Source organism: Phodopus roborovskii, unplaced genomic scaffold (assembly GCF_943737965.1).
Source record: "Phodopus roborovskii unplaced genomic scaffold, PHOROB, whole genome shotgun sequence".
NCBI lineage: Eukaryota > Metazoa > Chordata > Mammalia > Rodentia > Cricetidae > Phodopus > Phodopus roborovskii.
The window spans coordinates 5,634,211-5,651,983 of NW_026126693.1; the positions used below are offsets into that span (position 1 = coordinate 5,634,211).

Consider the following 17,773-nt stretch of genomic DNA (forward strand, 5'->3'; position numbering starts at 1 on the left):
TGAGATTGGCTGGACCCAAATTCAAGCTCCTCCTCCTTCAGCCTCCCAAGTATATCATGTGGCACCATGCCTGGCTCATTTCACTAATTCTTGTACAATCTCATACTCTTGGGCATGGCAAGTTAATATGTGAATGCTCCAATGTCAGCAGATTCAAATACAACTATGTGGTATAATTTAGCCCAGACTCTGCTTTCATTTTATTTTTAGTTTGTTGAGAGAAAATTTCTCTGTGTAGCCTTGGTTGTCCTGAAATTCACTCTGTAGATCAGGCTGGCCTCAAACTCAGAGAGATTTGACTGCCTCTGCCTTCCAAGTGCTGGGATTAAATGTGTGTGCCACCATTTTTATTTATTTTGCTACTTTCATTTTTTAAAGTATCTGGACGTTTTGCGAGTGTGTTCCTGGTGTCTGGAGTCCAGAAAGTACCACACTAGAATTGGAGTTACAGCCAGTTGTCAGGTGCTGGGTGTGCTAGGAAGTGAATCTGTGTTCTTTGGAAGAGCAGAGAAGTTAGTACTCTGAATTGCTGAAGCCATCTCTTCAGACCCTAGTATTTATTTATTGAGACATAATCTTATGTGACTCTGACTGTCCTTGAACTTACAGAGATTCACTTGCCTCTGCCTTCTGAGTTTTGGGCTAACAGGCATCCACCACCACTCCTGGCTCCTAATTTTTATTTTCATTTTGAGTATATAGGTGTTTTGCCCACATATGTCTACATCACAGTGAGTTTTCTTCTCATTGAATAGTTTCTGTTTTCTGTAAAGTTTTTTTTTCCTTCTGGGTCCCCATTTGCTTTAGTCTTAAAGGCACTGCCTTTCAGGATTTGTTTGTGAGGTTGTCAAATGTTCTCTACCTATCTCTTTCTTCTAAGTAACTCCAGTTTCTCCTCTGTGGAAAATGGTGGAGGTTTAGGGGGCTCTGCCAGGCAAAGTGCATGCTAGATTTTGAGTTCTTTTCTTCTATCAGGCTTCCAGGATGCGTCAACCCTCTTACAAACAGATCTGGTCTCTCCAGTTGGAAAATATGAAGGTCGTCTCTATGCAATCTGACCAGCATTAAATACCAACTTTCATTAGTAAATCCATGCCAAACCAAATAACCTACTTTGATTCTTCTGGCCACCATGCTCACTCTCATTTTCAGAACATCACGATATTATCTAAGCATTTATATAAATTTACAGAATCAGGCTGTAGGACAGTGGTAGAGTTAAATGTCTAGATTATGCAAGACTCTGGGTCGTATCCTTAGAACTACAAAGAAAAAATCCAATGTGGAAGTCCATGATCTTAGATCTAGACAACAACAAAAATAAATAAATAAATAAGGAAAAAACTGTACAAACCAATGGGATAATATTAGACCCTAAATTAAGCTGTAAGTCCCATCTGCCCAAAGATCAGCTAACTTCCTGTAATGCTGGGAGTTGTAGTTCTTGGAAAACAACCACAAAACCTCATGGGAAAGTACGGTGGCCTGTGAGTATTATCCATGAAAGCCTGGTGAGCATGTATCTTGGGGGCCATCAGCTGGAAAGTTTTCAAATGGTGGTCCTGACCAAATTCCATATTGTTCAGTGTTTAATATTTTAATAAAAGCTTGCTTTAATTTGGCCAAAAAATAATAAATTTACAGATTCACGTAAGACTTATGACATGGAAGGAGAACTATCTTCAAGCTCTATTATTACTATTAGAATTTTAAAACTTTTATTTATTAATGGGGCGATGAAGAGGTATGTGGAGGTCAGAGGACAACTTGCAGGAGTTGGTTCTCTCCTTCCACCATGGTATGGAACTCAGATGTCTTGGCAAGTTCTTGTACAGGCTGAGCCATCTTGAGATAGGCATTCTCCATGTTGCCTTAGCTGATACAGAACTCATTCTATAGGTCAATCTATACCGAAGCTAGTGGCAATCCTTCTGCCTCTGCTTCTGAATCACGAGGCTTACCCACCATGAGAGTACCAAAGCCGAAGTAGTATTTTCTTTTTTGAGACAGAGCTACATGTACTCAAGGAGTAAAGAGATGGAGCTGACTTTGAACCTCTTGATCCTCCTGCCTTCCCTCACCTCCCAATGGTGGGATTACAAGTGTGAGTCACTCTGCCAGGGCCGAATTCTATTTTATTAACTTCCGAAGAAGTGAAAGAGCTGTGAACCAGCTGGGAAGTAGGTGGGTCACTGGGTTTTCTGCGCGGCCGATCTGACAGCCAACCAATAGGTGGCACCATAGAACAGGACAGCTGCGACGCAGGTGGGTCTCTCTAGCTCGAGAGAACGGAACCAGAGAGATGGCGAAAGGAAGTCGAGGTGGCGATTTATCTGGCCCCTCTGGAGGCCTATCTGCTTATTTTGCTCTTGCTGGACTCTCTCTATAAATCAGGCTGGCGGCGTATGGGATCGAGGACTCGCGCGGAGGCAGGATGATTCCAGCTGGCGACTTAGGCAAACTGCCGGCAGCCCGGGTGAGTTGTCCCTGGTAACCCGGGAAAGGGAAAGGGAACTTGGTGACGCTGTGAGCTAGTACAGACCTCCCTGGGGAGATTGTCCATGCTAGATTAACCTGGAAGCATGTGAAGGTAGTTCCCGCGGTCCGAAGCAGTCAAGGGCTTCTCAGGGGAGGTAGTCACAGTGAAATGTCTTTCATTGTTCCAGGAGGTTACAGTGTTGAGAGCTGGCGGGAAGGTGTCCTCAGTGTCCTGACAGCCTTAATTCGGAGCCAGGGGAGGTGGTGCAGATTTCGGGGGAGGTGGTTAAGAATGCCCTTGGGAGAAGTGCCTAGGACCTCTCCACCAGACACGACAGTAGGGGCCCTTTTGGAGACCTGCATTAACAACACTTACTTGAGTCTAACTTGTTTGCCACACCTATTTTTCTGGCAGTGCTGCCCCGAAAGCGATGACAAAATGAAGACCACAGAGGAGAAAAGTAAGCGGGCTCCAAACCCTTATTTCTCCTTTGCCTGGCTCTCCCTCCCAACACACTCTTTAGGGTCCGCAAAAGAGGTTTCTTAGCCTGCTACCTTTTACATGATTTTTTTTTTCTGTAGGTTGTTTAATAATAAATACTAGTTGCACGTGGACTTTTGTCTCTTTAAGACTGTAAAATATAGAAAAGAACTTTGATTCTCCTACCTAGTGCCCCGACTGGTATGACTTTACTTAGGCCTTTATTTTAATGAAACTGCAGGAGGGAGTGATGCCGGTCACTGTTGCTGGGTTCAAGGAGAACGTTAGATAACTGCTTAATTACACCTTTACCTTTAGTAAATTTGTAATTAAAATTTGCTGCAGGTAGAATACTACTTAGGTATTGGGGACAAGGAAAGATCTGGTACCTCCATTTCCTACCTGGGACTATACACATAAATATTTGAACAGTATCTCATACATTTTTCATTTAGGCATATTTTTATTTAGATATGATAGAATGCTTGCCTAGCAAGCCTAGTGCTCTAGGTTCAGTACCCAGAACTGCATAAAACAGTGTGGTGGAGCAACTATAATCTCAGCAAACACTTGGAATGTGGAGTCAAGAGGATCACAAGTTCAAGATCATCATCAGCTGTACAGAGAGTTCAAGGCCTGCTGGGGCTAGAGAAATCCTGTCTCAAAAACAAAAACTCTAAACCAAAATGTGTGTGCATACACACATACCCATAACATTTTTTTTTTTTTTTTAAAAGAAAAAGAATCAGCTTACTTGCCAGGTGTTGGTGGTGCACTTTCCAGGACAGGCACCAAAGCAATACAGAGAAACCTTGTCTTGAAAAACTTGAAAGAACGCCAGACCGCCTGAAACAGAGTACAAGCTGATCCTACATTCCAAACAGCTGGACAAAACAGCCCTGCAGACTACAGCTAGGATATCTGAATCTTCTTCGAACCCCCCAAGACAGCGCCCCTTACCAGCAGGAAGTAGTTTGGAAAGAACGACGCCCAAATTCCCAAATATTGTGTATAAATGTTTGTTTTCATTTAATTGGACTTTGTTATATAAAATTAAATAAAAATAAATAAATATTAAAAAAAAAGAAAAACTTGAAAGAAAAAGAGAAGAAGAAAAGAATCAGCTTTTGTATAGAAACAGCTACTTTGAAAATAAACCACCATTTATCACAATACATTAATGGTAGAGTAGGAGAAGAAAGGTAACATTGCTAAAATGTGAGTCACGCACCCTCAACTCCCAAGAAGCTGTCAAGAGGTTCCTATGAGGTGCAGCATAGATGATTAACAAGTTAGCAGTGCTATTGAGCCATACATTTTAGGATAATAAGAGATGATTTAATTGCTCTAAAATTTTGTTTCTTTTTGTTTTGTTGAGAGAACATTTTTTTATTGTATAGCCCAAGTTGGCTTAGAACTCTTAAGATTTGGAAAATTTTTTGTTGGCTCTAAACTTTCTCAGCCTGTGAGCATCTTGTGAGTTGGTTGATTAACTGTTTTGATCATTTGGGTATAATCTGTGTACACATGTATATAGTTAGAGATACAGTATGGATGTGTACTGTTTAAATTATCAGGAGGTGCTGAGAATTGAACCTATGGCCTGATACATAATAGGCAAGTGTACTGCTGAGCTTTATTTCCAGCCCTCAGTTAAACCTGTAAGTCTAGTATACTAACTTGTATCCTTTTTATAGTCCTATATTTTTTTCTACTTCCAGTAACACAGTGATGTCACTTTTCTGTCTGTAGGTGACATGAACATTGCAGCTCTTGTTGGAAGCGACCAGCTTTCACAAGGGAGAGATGATGATGAGCTTCCCTTGAATGTGTCTGTATTCATAGAAAAGGAGGTGGGAAGTGACCTTAAATCTTTAAAGAAACTTGGCAAACTCATAGAAAAGATGACAGAAAATAAAATAAAGTTAGAAGAACAGGTAAGTATTAAGCCCAGTGAAAGTGTATCAGCTGTATTCACTGAAACTGATCATAAACAGCGTTATGTATACTGTATATTATGCATTTGAAGATGTAAATCATGATAGTCATTTAACTAAGTGATAGGCTTCAAAGACTCCTGCTTACACATTTTATAAACAAAATAAAAGTTTCTACTGATTTTGTTCCTTGAGAACAAAATGATAGCTAACATTTTATATTGTCTTCATCTAATAACTTTTAGAACAAGTTTATGAATAATTCAGAATGTATAAAATGATTAAACACTATCATTCCAAGTTTTTATAAATGCACATAGAGGAAGGAAACATGCATTTAATGTACTGTAGTTGCTAGGTGTGGTGGCACATGCTTATAACCTCTGCACATGGAGGTAGGAGGCAAGAGCATCAAGAGTTCAAGGCTAGCCTCAGTTATGTTGTCACTATAGACTGATTCTGGGTTCCATGAAACCTTGCCACAAAAATAACAAAACAAAAAGACTGAAAGAGAATTTTAACAATATTTGTTTCTGGGTATTGGTTGAAAGATGATTTTCTTCATGCTTTTATGTATTATCAAGGTTTGTTTTTACAATGAACATAATACTTTATTTTTAAAAACCCAATGAAAATAATCTTAAGCTAAAGAGAAGTAGGTCTTTATAGTTGTACTACTCTGTTAAAGAGGAAAGATTTTTATAATGTAAGAAATTAATTAGGTTAAAGAAACTCTGAATATGTGGGTGTGATGTGACTTTATGTTCTTCCAGCCCCATGAACTGAGTTAGGCCTCTACACCTTCCTGCTTTCCCATCACAACTACTGCTAATCTTTTTGTGTAGCCTGATCTGTCAGCTTTTCCATTCCTTCAAGATTCTGTTGGAGAATATCACACTCCAACAGTGACACACTTCTTCCAACAAGGTCACACTTAATGTGCTACACTCCCTATGGTCCAACCATTCAGACACATTAGTCTATGGGGCCATCCGATTCAAACCACCACAGTGTATAGATTTCATTATGACGTATGTGTGTGTGTGTGTGTGTGTGTGTGTATACACATATATATCAATATACTTTGCATATATCCTCTGATCCTTGCTCTCTGTATCCCCCCATTTCTTCTGTCAATAGTACCATCCATACCCTACATATACCTTCAAGCAGGAGCTATTACACCCTAGCCTTACACCCTAGCTCCTTCCTAGCACCTTGGCAACCAGTGGTCTTAGTTTGCTCTTGGAATTTTATCCTACCAGGCTTGTCTTCTCAGTAGATGAACATAGGTCTTCCTTATAAAACAAAAACATTCACTTCATCTTTTAGTGGGCATTCATTCACTCATTTGGTTGTCAGGTATTTTAAAAAGTATTATCAATCTCAATTTTCTAGTTTGCCATTAGCTCTTTTACCCCTGTAATCAAGCTTGTTTCCCCATTGACCACAGATACTTACTGAACCTGAGATTGAGCATGTCTCAAATTGTTCTCTTCTTATCTCTTAAAGGGTTCCCTCTGTGACTAATAGCACCACCCTCTGCTTATTACTCAGGTCCTGCTTTCTAGTTCTGTGATAAAATATTGTGACCAAAAGCAACTTGTGGAGGGAAGAGTTTTTTTTGGCTTACACTTACTTGTTATGGTCTATCATTGAGAGTGGTCAAAGCAGGAACTCAAGGCAGGAACCTGGAGATAGGAACTGATGCAGAGACCATGGAAAAACAATGCTTATTGGCTTGCTTAGCTTGGAGTTTTATATAACTAAGGACACTGGACAAGGGGTGGCACTATCCATAGTGGGCTAGGTGCTCCCATATCAATCATTAATCAAGAACACACCCACAAACTTGCCTAAAAGCCTATCTGATAGAAGCATTTTCTCAGCTGAAGTTCCATCTTTTCAGATGACTCTAGTGTTTTGTGTTGTTTTTGTTTTTTGTTTTTTTGGGGGGTGGCCCACTACCCAACTCCCAAATAAATCCGGTACAGAGGCTTACTCTTAGTTAGGAATGCCTGTCCCTAGCTTGGTTTGTTTTTGCCAGCTTTTCTTAAATACCCTATCTTTTCCCTCTGTCTTTTTTTTTTTTTTAAACCTTTTGTATATCTTTCTTTTACTCTTACTTTGTGGCTGGCTGGGTGACTGGGTGGCTGGCCCCTGATGTTCTCTTCCACATTTCTTCTTCTATTTATCTTCTGCCTGTTAGCCCTACCTATCCTTGTTCCTGCCTCGCTATTGGCCGATCAGCTCTTCATTGGACCAGCAGGCACAGTAACACAGCTTCACAGAGTTAAACACATGTAACATAAACAGAAGTCCCACATCTTAAAATAATATCCCCAGCATGCTAATTGAATTATTTTGACATAACCCAACCAGCACAGGTTGGTAGCCTAGGAGTCTGATGCTTCCCTCCCGCTGTTAATACCTATCCCCCAATTCTCTGAGCTCCCTTGCTTTTCTGTTCCTACTTTGTAAACTGTAAATTTCCCTTATTTAAAACATCTAGTGGGTCCTGTTATCTGTTGTACAAAGAATGTTCCTTCATAACTACCTGTGATCTGGTCTTTCCCTCATGTATGCTATGTGTCTCTTTCATACTTAAGGGCAGATGTTGTATCTTCCTTATATCATTAACATAGTGTTGGGTTGAGAGTTATCTAGTCAGGGGTGATTAAGTTGAAATTTTATAAAATTCTGTGTAGTACTGGGTATGGTCACATTAATCTGTAATCCCAGAACTTATACAATGGAAGGAAGTTCAAGGTCAGCCAGGTATGAGACTGTCTCAAAGTAAAATAAAATATTGATCATTGTTCTGGTGTCTAATAATTGATTTATGTTTTTCATATATAATAAAAGATATTTTTAAAACATCTATTTTAATTATGTGTTTGGAGTTGGGTTATATGCATGAGTGCAGGTACCCCCATAACCGGGGACTTCAGTCGACTGTCAGTTCTTGGAATAGAACTTGTGTCCTCTAGAGGAACAATATATACATTTAACTGCTGAGGTGTCTCTCCAACCTCCATAAAAACATCCTTTAATAAATTACATTTCTAAAAACATTACCTAACTATCTTCTTACCAAATCAGTAGCCTAATCATAGGCTCTAGCAAAATACAGGGACCCAGCTGTATTTTGGGTTTTTTGTTTGTTTGCTGTGAGGCAGGACTTTATGTAACTCAGGTTGGCCTCAAACTCCTATGTAGCTGAGACTGGCATGAATTCCTGATTCTCCCAAGTGTTGAGGTTACAGGTGTGTGCTACCTTTTGTAGTTTTGTAGATTTTTCCCCCACTGTAGTGCTGAGAATTGAACTCAGTCTTATGAATACTAGGCAGGTGCTCTGCTTGATGAGAGACATCCCCAGCTATGTTATCAATACAGCTTGAATCACAGTTTCATTTGTTTTTTGAAGGAAAGTAACTTAGTGAAGCAAGAAATATCTGGCTGTATGCTTTCAAAGTGTTCCAGATACTTGACTGGGAGCCATGTGTTGGAAGGTCTCTCTAAATACACACACACACACACACACACACACACACACACACACACACACACAGAGAGAGAGAGAGAGAGAGAGAGAGAGAGAGAGAGCGAGAGCGCTTTTACACTTGTCATAAAGCATTATATGTTTGGGTTGATTGCTATAGGATGAAGAAATTGAACTTTGTTATTTTGTTCCTGTGTGCATGTGTGTTATGTTTCCATGGGTGTGCAAATGAATAAGCCAGAGGTCAGAGTCGCTTATCACTTTCCACCTATTTTTTTTGAGGCAAGGTCTCTTACTGATTCAGCTAAATGGACTGGCCACTGAGCAGAGATCAACCAGTCTTTGTGCTCCTAGCGTGAGGGTTATAGACACAGCGCTGTGCCTGGTTTATTACCTTCCCAGCCCTCTTAGTTTTTGAGGTTGTCTTATGTAGCTTAGGTTGGCCTAGAACTCTGTAAAAGTGCCAAGGCTGACCTTGAATTCTTCATTCTTCTTTTTCCACCTCCCAATTGCTGGAACTGAATGTATATGCCACCACACCTAGACAAACCTTTTGTTTAAAGGATTTTTATTTTTAAGACAGGGTCTCATTACATAACTGTAGCTGCCCTGAAACTTACAGATAGCCTCAAACTTACAAAGTTTCTTCTGCAATTACTACCTTCTGAGTGTTGGGATTAAAGATGTACATCACCATGCACAGCTGGCTTGAAAATTTTAGTAGAAAACTTTAAGTTCTGTTGGAACATGTTTTCATGTTTTTGGAAAAGACTAACAAAATTTTACCTCACTATTAATATTTTTATGTGTTGTTAGGTATTTACAATTTCATCAGAAATCCCGAAAAGAATTCAAAGTGCTTTAAAAGATGCAGAAGAATCCAAACAAGTTCTTAATCAGTTTCTGGAGCAGGAAGCTCCTCTCTTCAGTTCCATCACCAGCCATCTTCTGACTGCACAGCCGTGGATGGATGATCTCGGGGCCATGATCAACGAGATAGAAGAGATTGAACAGCATCTCACGTACCTTAAATGGGTTTCACAGATCGAAGAGCTAAGGTGGGGCAGGCATTGTTCTCATAATTATTGTTTCCTTTAAGTCTCTGTCTCAGAGTGTGTGTGTGTGGGTGTGTGGGTGTTTGTGTGTATGCTGTTAAATAATTGAGTTAATTAAAGATTATAATTTTTACCATTTGTTAAGAAAATGACTTTATGGGTAATGATTATTCTGCTCTATTGTGAATGAATATAAACTTTTAGGAAGCTTAATTTGCATTTGAAAGAAAGTAAGTTAAAAATTTAAGGCTATACATGCCTTTAACACCAGCACTTGGGAGACAGAGGCAGAGGCAGTCGGATTCTCTGAGTTTGAGGCCAGCCTGGTCTACAGATTGAGTTCCAGGACAGCCTAGACCACACAGAGAAACTCTGTCTTGAAAAACCAAAACAATTGAAAAGTTAAAAAAAAATTGTATTTGTACAAATTTAAGGTCAATTTTCTGATAAGTATATTTCTCCTCTTGTTTAAGTATTGTGTTTATATAGCTCATTTAAAAATGTAATGTATAATTAAGTATAGATTGTAGATAGTTACCTATCATAGTCAAAGCTTATAGTTAGGTTGGCTAGGTTTTCTAGACATATAGAGATATATTTCAAATGGATAGACATTTTTCAAATCTTTCAAAGATTTACAGAATATGGCATTTAAAGTAGTGTAGAACTTTAGATGACTGTCCAGGTAGCAAGATGTCTCTGTCATTTCTAGAGTTTATATATTATCCTTCTGTGGTCTTTAATGGAATTGAAGACAGATAGTTATGGTTATTGTTTTCCTTAGTTTTTAAACTCACAAAGATAGGCTAGATGATAGAATGTTTTCTTTAATTCCTGATAATGTTAATGGACTAAATATTGTTAACTATAGTTCTATTTTGATAACTGTTTTACTATGTTAAAGTTAAAACCCTTTTTATTTTAGACAGAAAAGAGGAGATGATGGGAGATGTCATTCTGTATATATGTTTCTCTTATTGGTTAATGAATAAAGCCCTGTTGACCAATAGGAAAGCAAGATAGGAGGGACTAGGAGACAAGGCGAATTCTGGGAGATGTAGTAGGATCAACAGGAGTAAGAAGTCCAAACGCTCTCTCTGGTAAGATAAGACCATGTAAAAATACATATATTAGTGGTTATGGGGTGATATTTAAGACAGAGCTAGCCAATAAGAAGCTCTAGCCATTGCCCAACAACTAAAAAAAAACCAAAAAACAATATAATGCTTAAGCAGTTGTGTTTTCTTTTTCTTTCTTTCTTTTTTTTTTTTTTTTTTTTTTTGAGATGAGATTTGTCCTGAAACTCACTCTGTAGACCAGATTGGCCTTGAATTTAAAGGTGTGCACCACCACTGCCTAGTCAAAAGTACTGTTTCTAATGCTGTATTTCTGAAAATCTGTTCATCAGTGTTCTCATAAATATTTGGAGATTATCACATGTTGAGCTGCATTGTTTCACCTAGAATTTGAATTTTCTTCATTGGTCATCGTCTAATAAGAACTGCATTATAAGAAGCTCAGCAGTTAGGAGACCAGGCTGTAGCTTCTGGAACTCACAGAGTAGCTCAGAACCTCTGTAACTTCAGTTCCAGGGGATCTGATGCCCTCTTCTGGTCTCCCTGGGCACTGTATGCAAATGGTATACATAACGTATATGCAAGGCTCTCATACAAAATAAATAAATAAATCACTGGATGGTGGATTTGTACACCTTTAATCCCATCATCAAGAGATAGAGGCAGGCAGATCTCTATAAATTTGAGGCCAGCCTGCCCTGCAGAATGAGTTCCAGGACAGCCATGACTGCAAAAAATCTTGTCTTGAAAAACCAAAACCATAAATAAATAAACAAACAAATAAATGATACTGTCTTGAAAAACCAAAACCATAAATGAACGATTGAATACATAATTGCTTAAAAAAGAACTGTGAGCCTGGCATGATAACAGTTGGGGAGTGGGGCTGAAGCAAGACGATTGTTGTATGTTTTAGATCAGCTTTGTTTACACAGTTCCAGGAAAACCCAGGCTACTATATTGAGACCTGGTCTCCTAAACAACAGCGAACAAAAAGAGCTACTAAATTAGACCAATGTGATGGTTCAAACCTGAAATTTCAATACCTGTGAGGCCAAGGCAAGAGGATAGCAAATTTAGGGTCAGCTTATGGCTACATGTCCAGACCTTGTCTATAAACAACAAACAGGCAGACAGATAATCTATCTCAAACTCTACAGTATTCTTAGATGAATAAAATAGAGTTGAAATACCTATGAATAGGGAAAAATAAGAAAGTTATTTTAGTGGCTGGGCGGTGGTGGCACATGCCTTTAATCCCAGTACTGGGGAGGCAAGAGCAGGCAGATCTCTGTGAGTTCAAGGCCAGCCTGGTTTACAAGAGCTAGTTTCAGGACAGCTTCTAAAGCCACAGAGAAACCCTGTTTCAAAAAACAAAACAAAAAAACAAAACAAACAAAAAAAAAAAAAAAAAAAAAAGAAAGTTATTTTGGTAAAAAAGAGAAGTAAAGTTCACTTCTGTTTTGTGAACACTAAAGGTTGATTCTATCAGATCTTGCCTCTCAACTCAGAGTAACATTTCTGCCTAAATGAGGAGATTATTTTGATTCATGGTATGGTTCCCTACCCCTTCCAAATTGTACATAGGTTGCCTTTTATTTTTTGAGATAGTGTCTCACAAAACCCTTGGCTCACAGATTGGCTAGACTGATTGGCTAGTGTCTCCTCTTCCTGTGCTGGGATTACAGGTGCCTTACTATGCCTTACTTTTTATGTGGCTGTTAAAGGATCCAAACCCCAAGTCCTCAGGCTTGCACAGCAAGGACTTTACCCCCTGAGTCATCTAATAACTTGCTTAAGCAGAATAAGTTTGAAAGTTTCCCTTTCGTAGTTGCCAAAGAGATTAACCAGAACAAGACTGTAGGTATCAGTAATTTTTTGGCATATGAATTGTTTAAAAGAGAATTTTAATTCAGGAATAAAATAAATAATGAGTGCCACACAATTATTTCATTCTCGTAATTATATTAGTTTTCCCTTAAGGCTTTTGTGATAACATATCTATTTCCAGTTTTCTTTCAAACTTCATTTTTTTTAAATATATTTCTTTTTATTTATTTTATATAACCAAGCCCATTTAAATGAAAACAAACATTTATAGACAATATTTGGGAATTTGGGCATCATTCTTTCCAAACTACTTCCTGCTGGTAAGGGGCGCATTATAGGGGATTCTAAGAAGATGCAGAAATCCTGGCTGTAGTCTGCAAGGCTGCTTTGTCCAGCTGTTTTGAATGTAGGATCACCTGGTACTCTGTTTCAGGCGGTCTGGCTTCATCAAACCACATTAGTCTGGAAGGAATCCACAGCTTTTCATTTTCTGTGGAAACAAAAATAGAAATCCTTTTCCCCAGTAACTTGTCCTTCAACTTAAATTTTGGAGTCAAAGCATTTTTTTTAATTTAATTTATTATTTTACATGTCGATCCCAGTTCCCTCTCCCTCCCTCCCTCTCTCCCTCCCTTCTTTTTTCCCTCCCTCCCTCCCTTTTGCCCTTTCTGCCCTATCACATGCACCCTAACCACCCTCCCCTCCCATCCCCCCACCACAATTCCATATGTAGGGGAGTGCCATCCAGTTGGGGTCATGTAGATCTGACAGGTCATGTGAAGTAGGGACTAGAGCTTCTCTCCTGTCTCTAGGTTAAGGCAGTTATCCCTCCATGGAGGATGTGTTTGCAAGGTACTTTTGTGCACCAGGGATACATCCTGGCTCCACTGTCTGAGGTCCCTTAGACTGCTCAGTCCTTCTGGCTGACACCCATATACAGGGGGGCCTGAGTCAGTTCCATGCTGGCTTCTTAGCTATCTGTCTGGTGGCCTGTTAGCTCCTCCTTGTTCAGGTAAGCTGTCTCTATGTGTTTCTGCAGCCTGGTCTTGTCCTCTCCATCTGCATCTGGGTTCTAGTTCGACTCAGTGTTTGAATGGGTGTTTGCTCCTGTTTCCAACAGGTATTAGATGAGTGTTCCATGAATAAGTTAGTTGTTGATCTCACTATCCGGGAAGGGCATTTATGGTAGCCTTTCCACAGAAGCTCAAATTGTTAGTTGGTGGCAGTCTTGTAGTTCTCTAGACCTTTCTTTGTGTTCAATTTTATCTTCAAACCAACATTGGCTGCCTCTTTTATGTTCTCTCTCTCTCTCTCTCTCTCTCTCTCTCTCTCTCTCTCTCTCTCTCTCTCTGTCTCTGTCTCTTTTGTCTTCTATTCCTAACTAGGCCTCAATCTGAAAGACCCCCAGAGACCCCAAGAGTTTGGAGCCTGTCAGGGGGAAGGCCCTTGCCCCCAAGAGACGAGACCAGACCACTGGATGCAAGTGCAAGAGGTTGTTTATTGTTTACACAGGTACCTGTGGACGCTTCAGTCTTTCGGGGGGACTGAGCGTGCTGAGGTTAAAACTCAGGCAGTTTATATAGGGTTGGGGTGGCAAGAAGCAGGCTTACAGAAGCAGAAGCATGGTTACAGGGATTTCATTGTTTCATCTAAATGTAGCAGTTATAGTTAACCAAGGACAGTTGGTTATTCGGGTTGGGCACAAAGAATACAAAGAATTCAGTTATGACTATCTCAGCATACTGGACACTGTCCTGCTGACCTTGCTTTGGTCCAAGCTGCAGACCACAGATATCTGGTTGGCGTTGGATGAGAGCAGCACCTGGTTCCCTCCTGTACTTTTCTCATAGTTTGACCTTGGCAAATTAGCAAGAGCAATTTAAACAGGCAATAAGCATAGTGGGGGTCTTTCATTCCCCCCTTTTTCTATAAAATGAATAAAACCCTTTATTCATGGTTTTTCAGTTTTCATTTGTTTTAATTGCTGGTACTGCTGGGTCAAAACTAGGGCCTGAACAACTGACAAGTGTGTGTGTGTGTGTGTATTTTTGAACAGTACCAGTCTATTTAAAATGCATCCAGGCAGCAATCCTGTCTACTTTCAGGGCGGTGGGAGTTGTCAGGAGCACAGTGTAGGGGCCCTTCCAGTGGGGCTCTAAGTTCTTAGTCTGATGTCTCCGAACCCAGACGGAATCGCCAATCTGGAAAGAGTGGGGCTGACAAGAGGTTCTTTGTTCCTCCCGGGATGCGGCCGCCAGAGGTTTCCAGACCTCTTCTTGGACTATCTGTAAGGCTCATAGATGCACCTGTATGGAAGGGGTGTTTGCAAAATCAGAAATGTCAGCATCAAAGAATGATACAGCTGGCGGTGGACTGTCATATAGTATTTCAAAGGGAGTTAGGCCATGAGGGCCTGGAGTGTTTCTGGCCCAATAGAGGGCCAGAGGTAGGAGTTGTACCCAGTCCTTAAAGCCAGTTTCAAGCGTTAATTTGGATAAAGCCTCCTTAATGGTTCTATTTATCCTTTCTACCTGTCCTGAACTCTGGGGTCTGTAAGCACAATGTAATTTCCAATTTATCCCCAGCAACCTGGCCACCAGCTGACTTACCTGGGAGACGAAGGCAGGCCCATTGTCTGATCCTATTACCTGTGGCATCCCATATCTGGGAAAGATTTCTTTCAATAGTTTCTTGGTGACCATTTTTGCAGTCTCATGTTTGGTAGGAAACACTTTCATCCATCCTGAAAAGGTGTCTATAAAAACCAGTAAATATTTATAACCATACATTCCAGGTTTGACTTCAGTAAAGTCTATTTCCCAATGGACACCAGGCCTATGGCCACAAAGCCGGGTCCCAGAATTCAGTTTGGTTTTTCCTTGGTTTATCTGGGCACAGGCCAGACAGTTAGCAGTTACTTGTTCCAGTAATAAATTCCGATTGGGAAGGTAAGTTCCAATTTCTTGTTTATCTAGCAAAGTTTTCATCTTTTTGGCATTTAAATGAGTCAGCTTATGGAGGTGGTCTATTAACATTTTTGCCATTTTTATAGGCAGTATAGTCTTTCCTTGGTAGACCCAGCATTGCCGATTGGGGTCATAATCTGCACCTAGTTTCTGAACAATGTCCAAATCCGTTTCATCATAGTCCCAATCTGGAGTCTTAGCTGTTTCCTTTTTAGTCAATATGCTAATAGTCAATAGTTGGGGGCTTAAGGCTGCTTGTTTGGCTGCTTCATCAGCCAGGCGATTTCCTTTTGCCTCCAGGCTTTCCCCCTTTTGATGTCCAGAGCAATGCATTATGCTCAATTTTTTTAGGAAGGAACAGGGCCTTTAATAATGTCAAGATTTTATTTTTATTTTTAATTTTTTTTGCCTTCTGATGTTAAAAGGCCCCTTCTCCGATAAATTTCTCCATGGACATGGGCAGTGGCAAAGGCATACCGGCTATCAGTGTACACATTAAGCTTCTTACCTGCTGCTATCTGGAGAGCCTGAGTCAGAGCAAAGGGTTCAGCTCGCTGAGCAGAGGTGCCTCCGGGGAGTGCAGTGGCCCATATGACCTCTGAGGCATTTGTCACTGCAGCCCCTGCCCTTCTCTCACCATTTAGCAAGTAGCTGCTGCCGTCTGTGAACCAGGTGTAGTCTGCATCTTTCAAGGGCTGATTGGTCAGATCAGGCCACATTTCATGCATCTCTGCAAGGATCTGCTGACAGTCATGGGAGGCTGGTTCCTCCAGCAGTGGTAACAAGGTGGCTGGGTTCAGGGTTATTATTAGGGATGGCTGTTGTATGGCCAGCCCATGCCCCCTGTTTCTGCCCAGGCCAGGGGGTGTTGTTTTAACCATAAGTCCATTCCTTCCTGCTGTTCAGGAGGCTTTTTAAAAAGTCTATATTCATTTTCCAATTGTAAAGTCAATATTTCAAGTGGAGCCCCTTGTGGGCCAGAGACTTTAGCTCCTGGTCCTTCAAAATGGATCTGGGCTTTTAATTTAGTCAGTAGATCTCGACCCAGTAATGGATATGAACAGTCCGGTACATGCAAAAAGGAATGTGAGATTTTACCTGATGCGAGATGAACTTTTTTCTCCGTGGTCCATCGGTATTGTTTTTCTCCGGTGGCTCCTTGTACCCAAGCTGTTTTGGTACTCAATGGCCCGTTCGTTTCAGTGAGAACTGAATGTTGGGCTCCAGTGTCCACCAAGAAGGTGACTGGCTGCCCCCGACTCTTAAGGTTAGCCTGGGCTCGGGGGGGGGGGGCTCCTGGCCCCGACTGCCCTAGTCTTCATCTAGGGCTAGAAGCTGAGTTGGTCTTGGGAGTCCGTCTCCACGCCTCTGAGTTTTAGGTCTCTTAGGGCAATCTTTGACCCAATGGCCTTTTTCTTTGCAGTAGGCACACTGGTCTCGATCTACCCTGGGCCTCCTTCCTTCTCCCTTTCTTTCCTGACTTCCTGCACTATGATTATTTTGAGCTACAGTGGCCAGGATTTTGCTTAATTCTCTCCGGTTTCTATGATCCCTCTCTCTCTCTTTCTCTTTCTCTCTCTCTCTCTCTCCTCCTTTAGCTCCTTCTTAAACTTGTCCTCTCTTTCCTCCTGCAACTTTCTAAGTCTTTCTTCTTTTTCCTCAGGTGTTTCTCTCTTATTAAAGATCTTTTCTGCTTCCTTTACCAGATCCTGCAGGCTATAATCTTGTAAATTATCTAATCTCTGCAACTTAGTCCTAATATCTGGAGCCGACTGCCAAATGAAAGCCATAGAAACATTGCCCCTTTGCTCGTTACTATCAGAATCAAAGGGTGTATACATACGGTCGGCTTCCTTTAGCCTCTTCAAAAATGCAGTCGGAGTTTCCTCTGGTCCCTGGGTTATCTGTCTTACCTGAGCCAAATTCCTGGGACAGCGTCCCAGGCCTGCGGAGACCCGCTGTGAGTAACTGGCGATAAAGACGTAGGTGTTAAAGTCCCAGCAGGGACGATTTAGGGGGAAAATTTCCTCAATTTTATTTGGCAACTGAGTTGCCAAATAAGACGTTTCTCCCAGGAAGATGCGTTGTTCCCCCCCCCCCCCAAGGTTAGGAGGACCTGCAAAAGCCATATTCAAGTAGGTTAGAGAGCTACAGGGTTTTTGGAGAAGGAGGGGTTGTTAGATTTTTCAATTATAAAGGTTGGACGCCGAGAAAGACCAGTATTGAAATTGAAATTGGCCTGCTGGCGCAGGGGGAAAGGCTCAGCAGGTTCCTTCGGTGGCTGGCTCCCTTTGATCTCCGAGTCAGCTGGCTACCAGGGAGTCCCACACAGTTTTTTTTTTTTTTTTTTTTCTTTAACCAACTGATTGTGAGCTAGTCTCTGTACATCATCAATGATCTAAAATAAACTTAAGGGGGTGGTTAAAGATTGTTTCATATTTTCTTCGA

The 17,773-nt window shown here is 40.8% G+C and overlaps 1 protein-coding gene across 1 annotated transcript in view; it reads left to right on the plus strand.

The window, feature by feature from the left end:
* Positions 1-2,401: 2,401 nt before the first annotated feature.
* Rint1 (RAD50 interactor 1) overlaps positions 2,402-17,773 on the plus strand; it is a 43,807-nt gene continuing 28,435 nt past the window's right edge. Inside the window, exons 1-4 of the mRNA XM_051174840.1 lie at positions 2,402-2,476; positions 2,894-2,939; positions 4,712-4,896; positions 9,215-9,456. Coding sequence (XP_051030797.1) covers positions 2,435-2,476; positions 2,894-2,939; positions 4,712-4,896; positions 9,215-9,456 — 515 coding nt within the window. The 5' untranslated portion in view covers positions 2,402-2,434. The remainder of the gene's footprint in view (positions 2,477-2,893; positions 2,940-4,711; positions 4,897-9,214; positions 9,457-17,773) is intronic.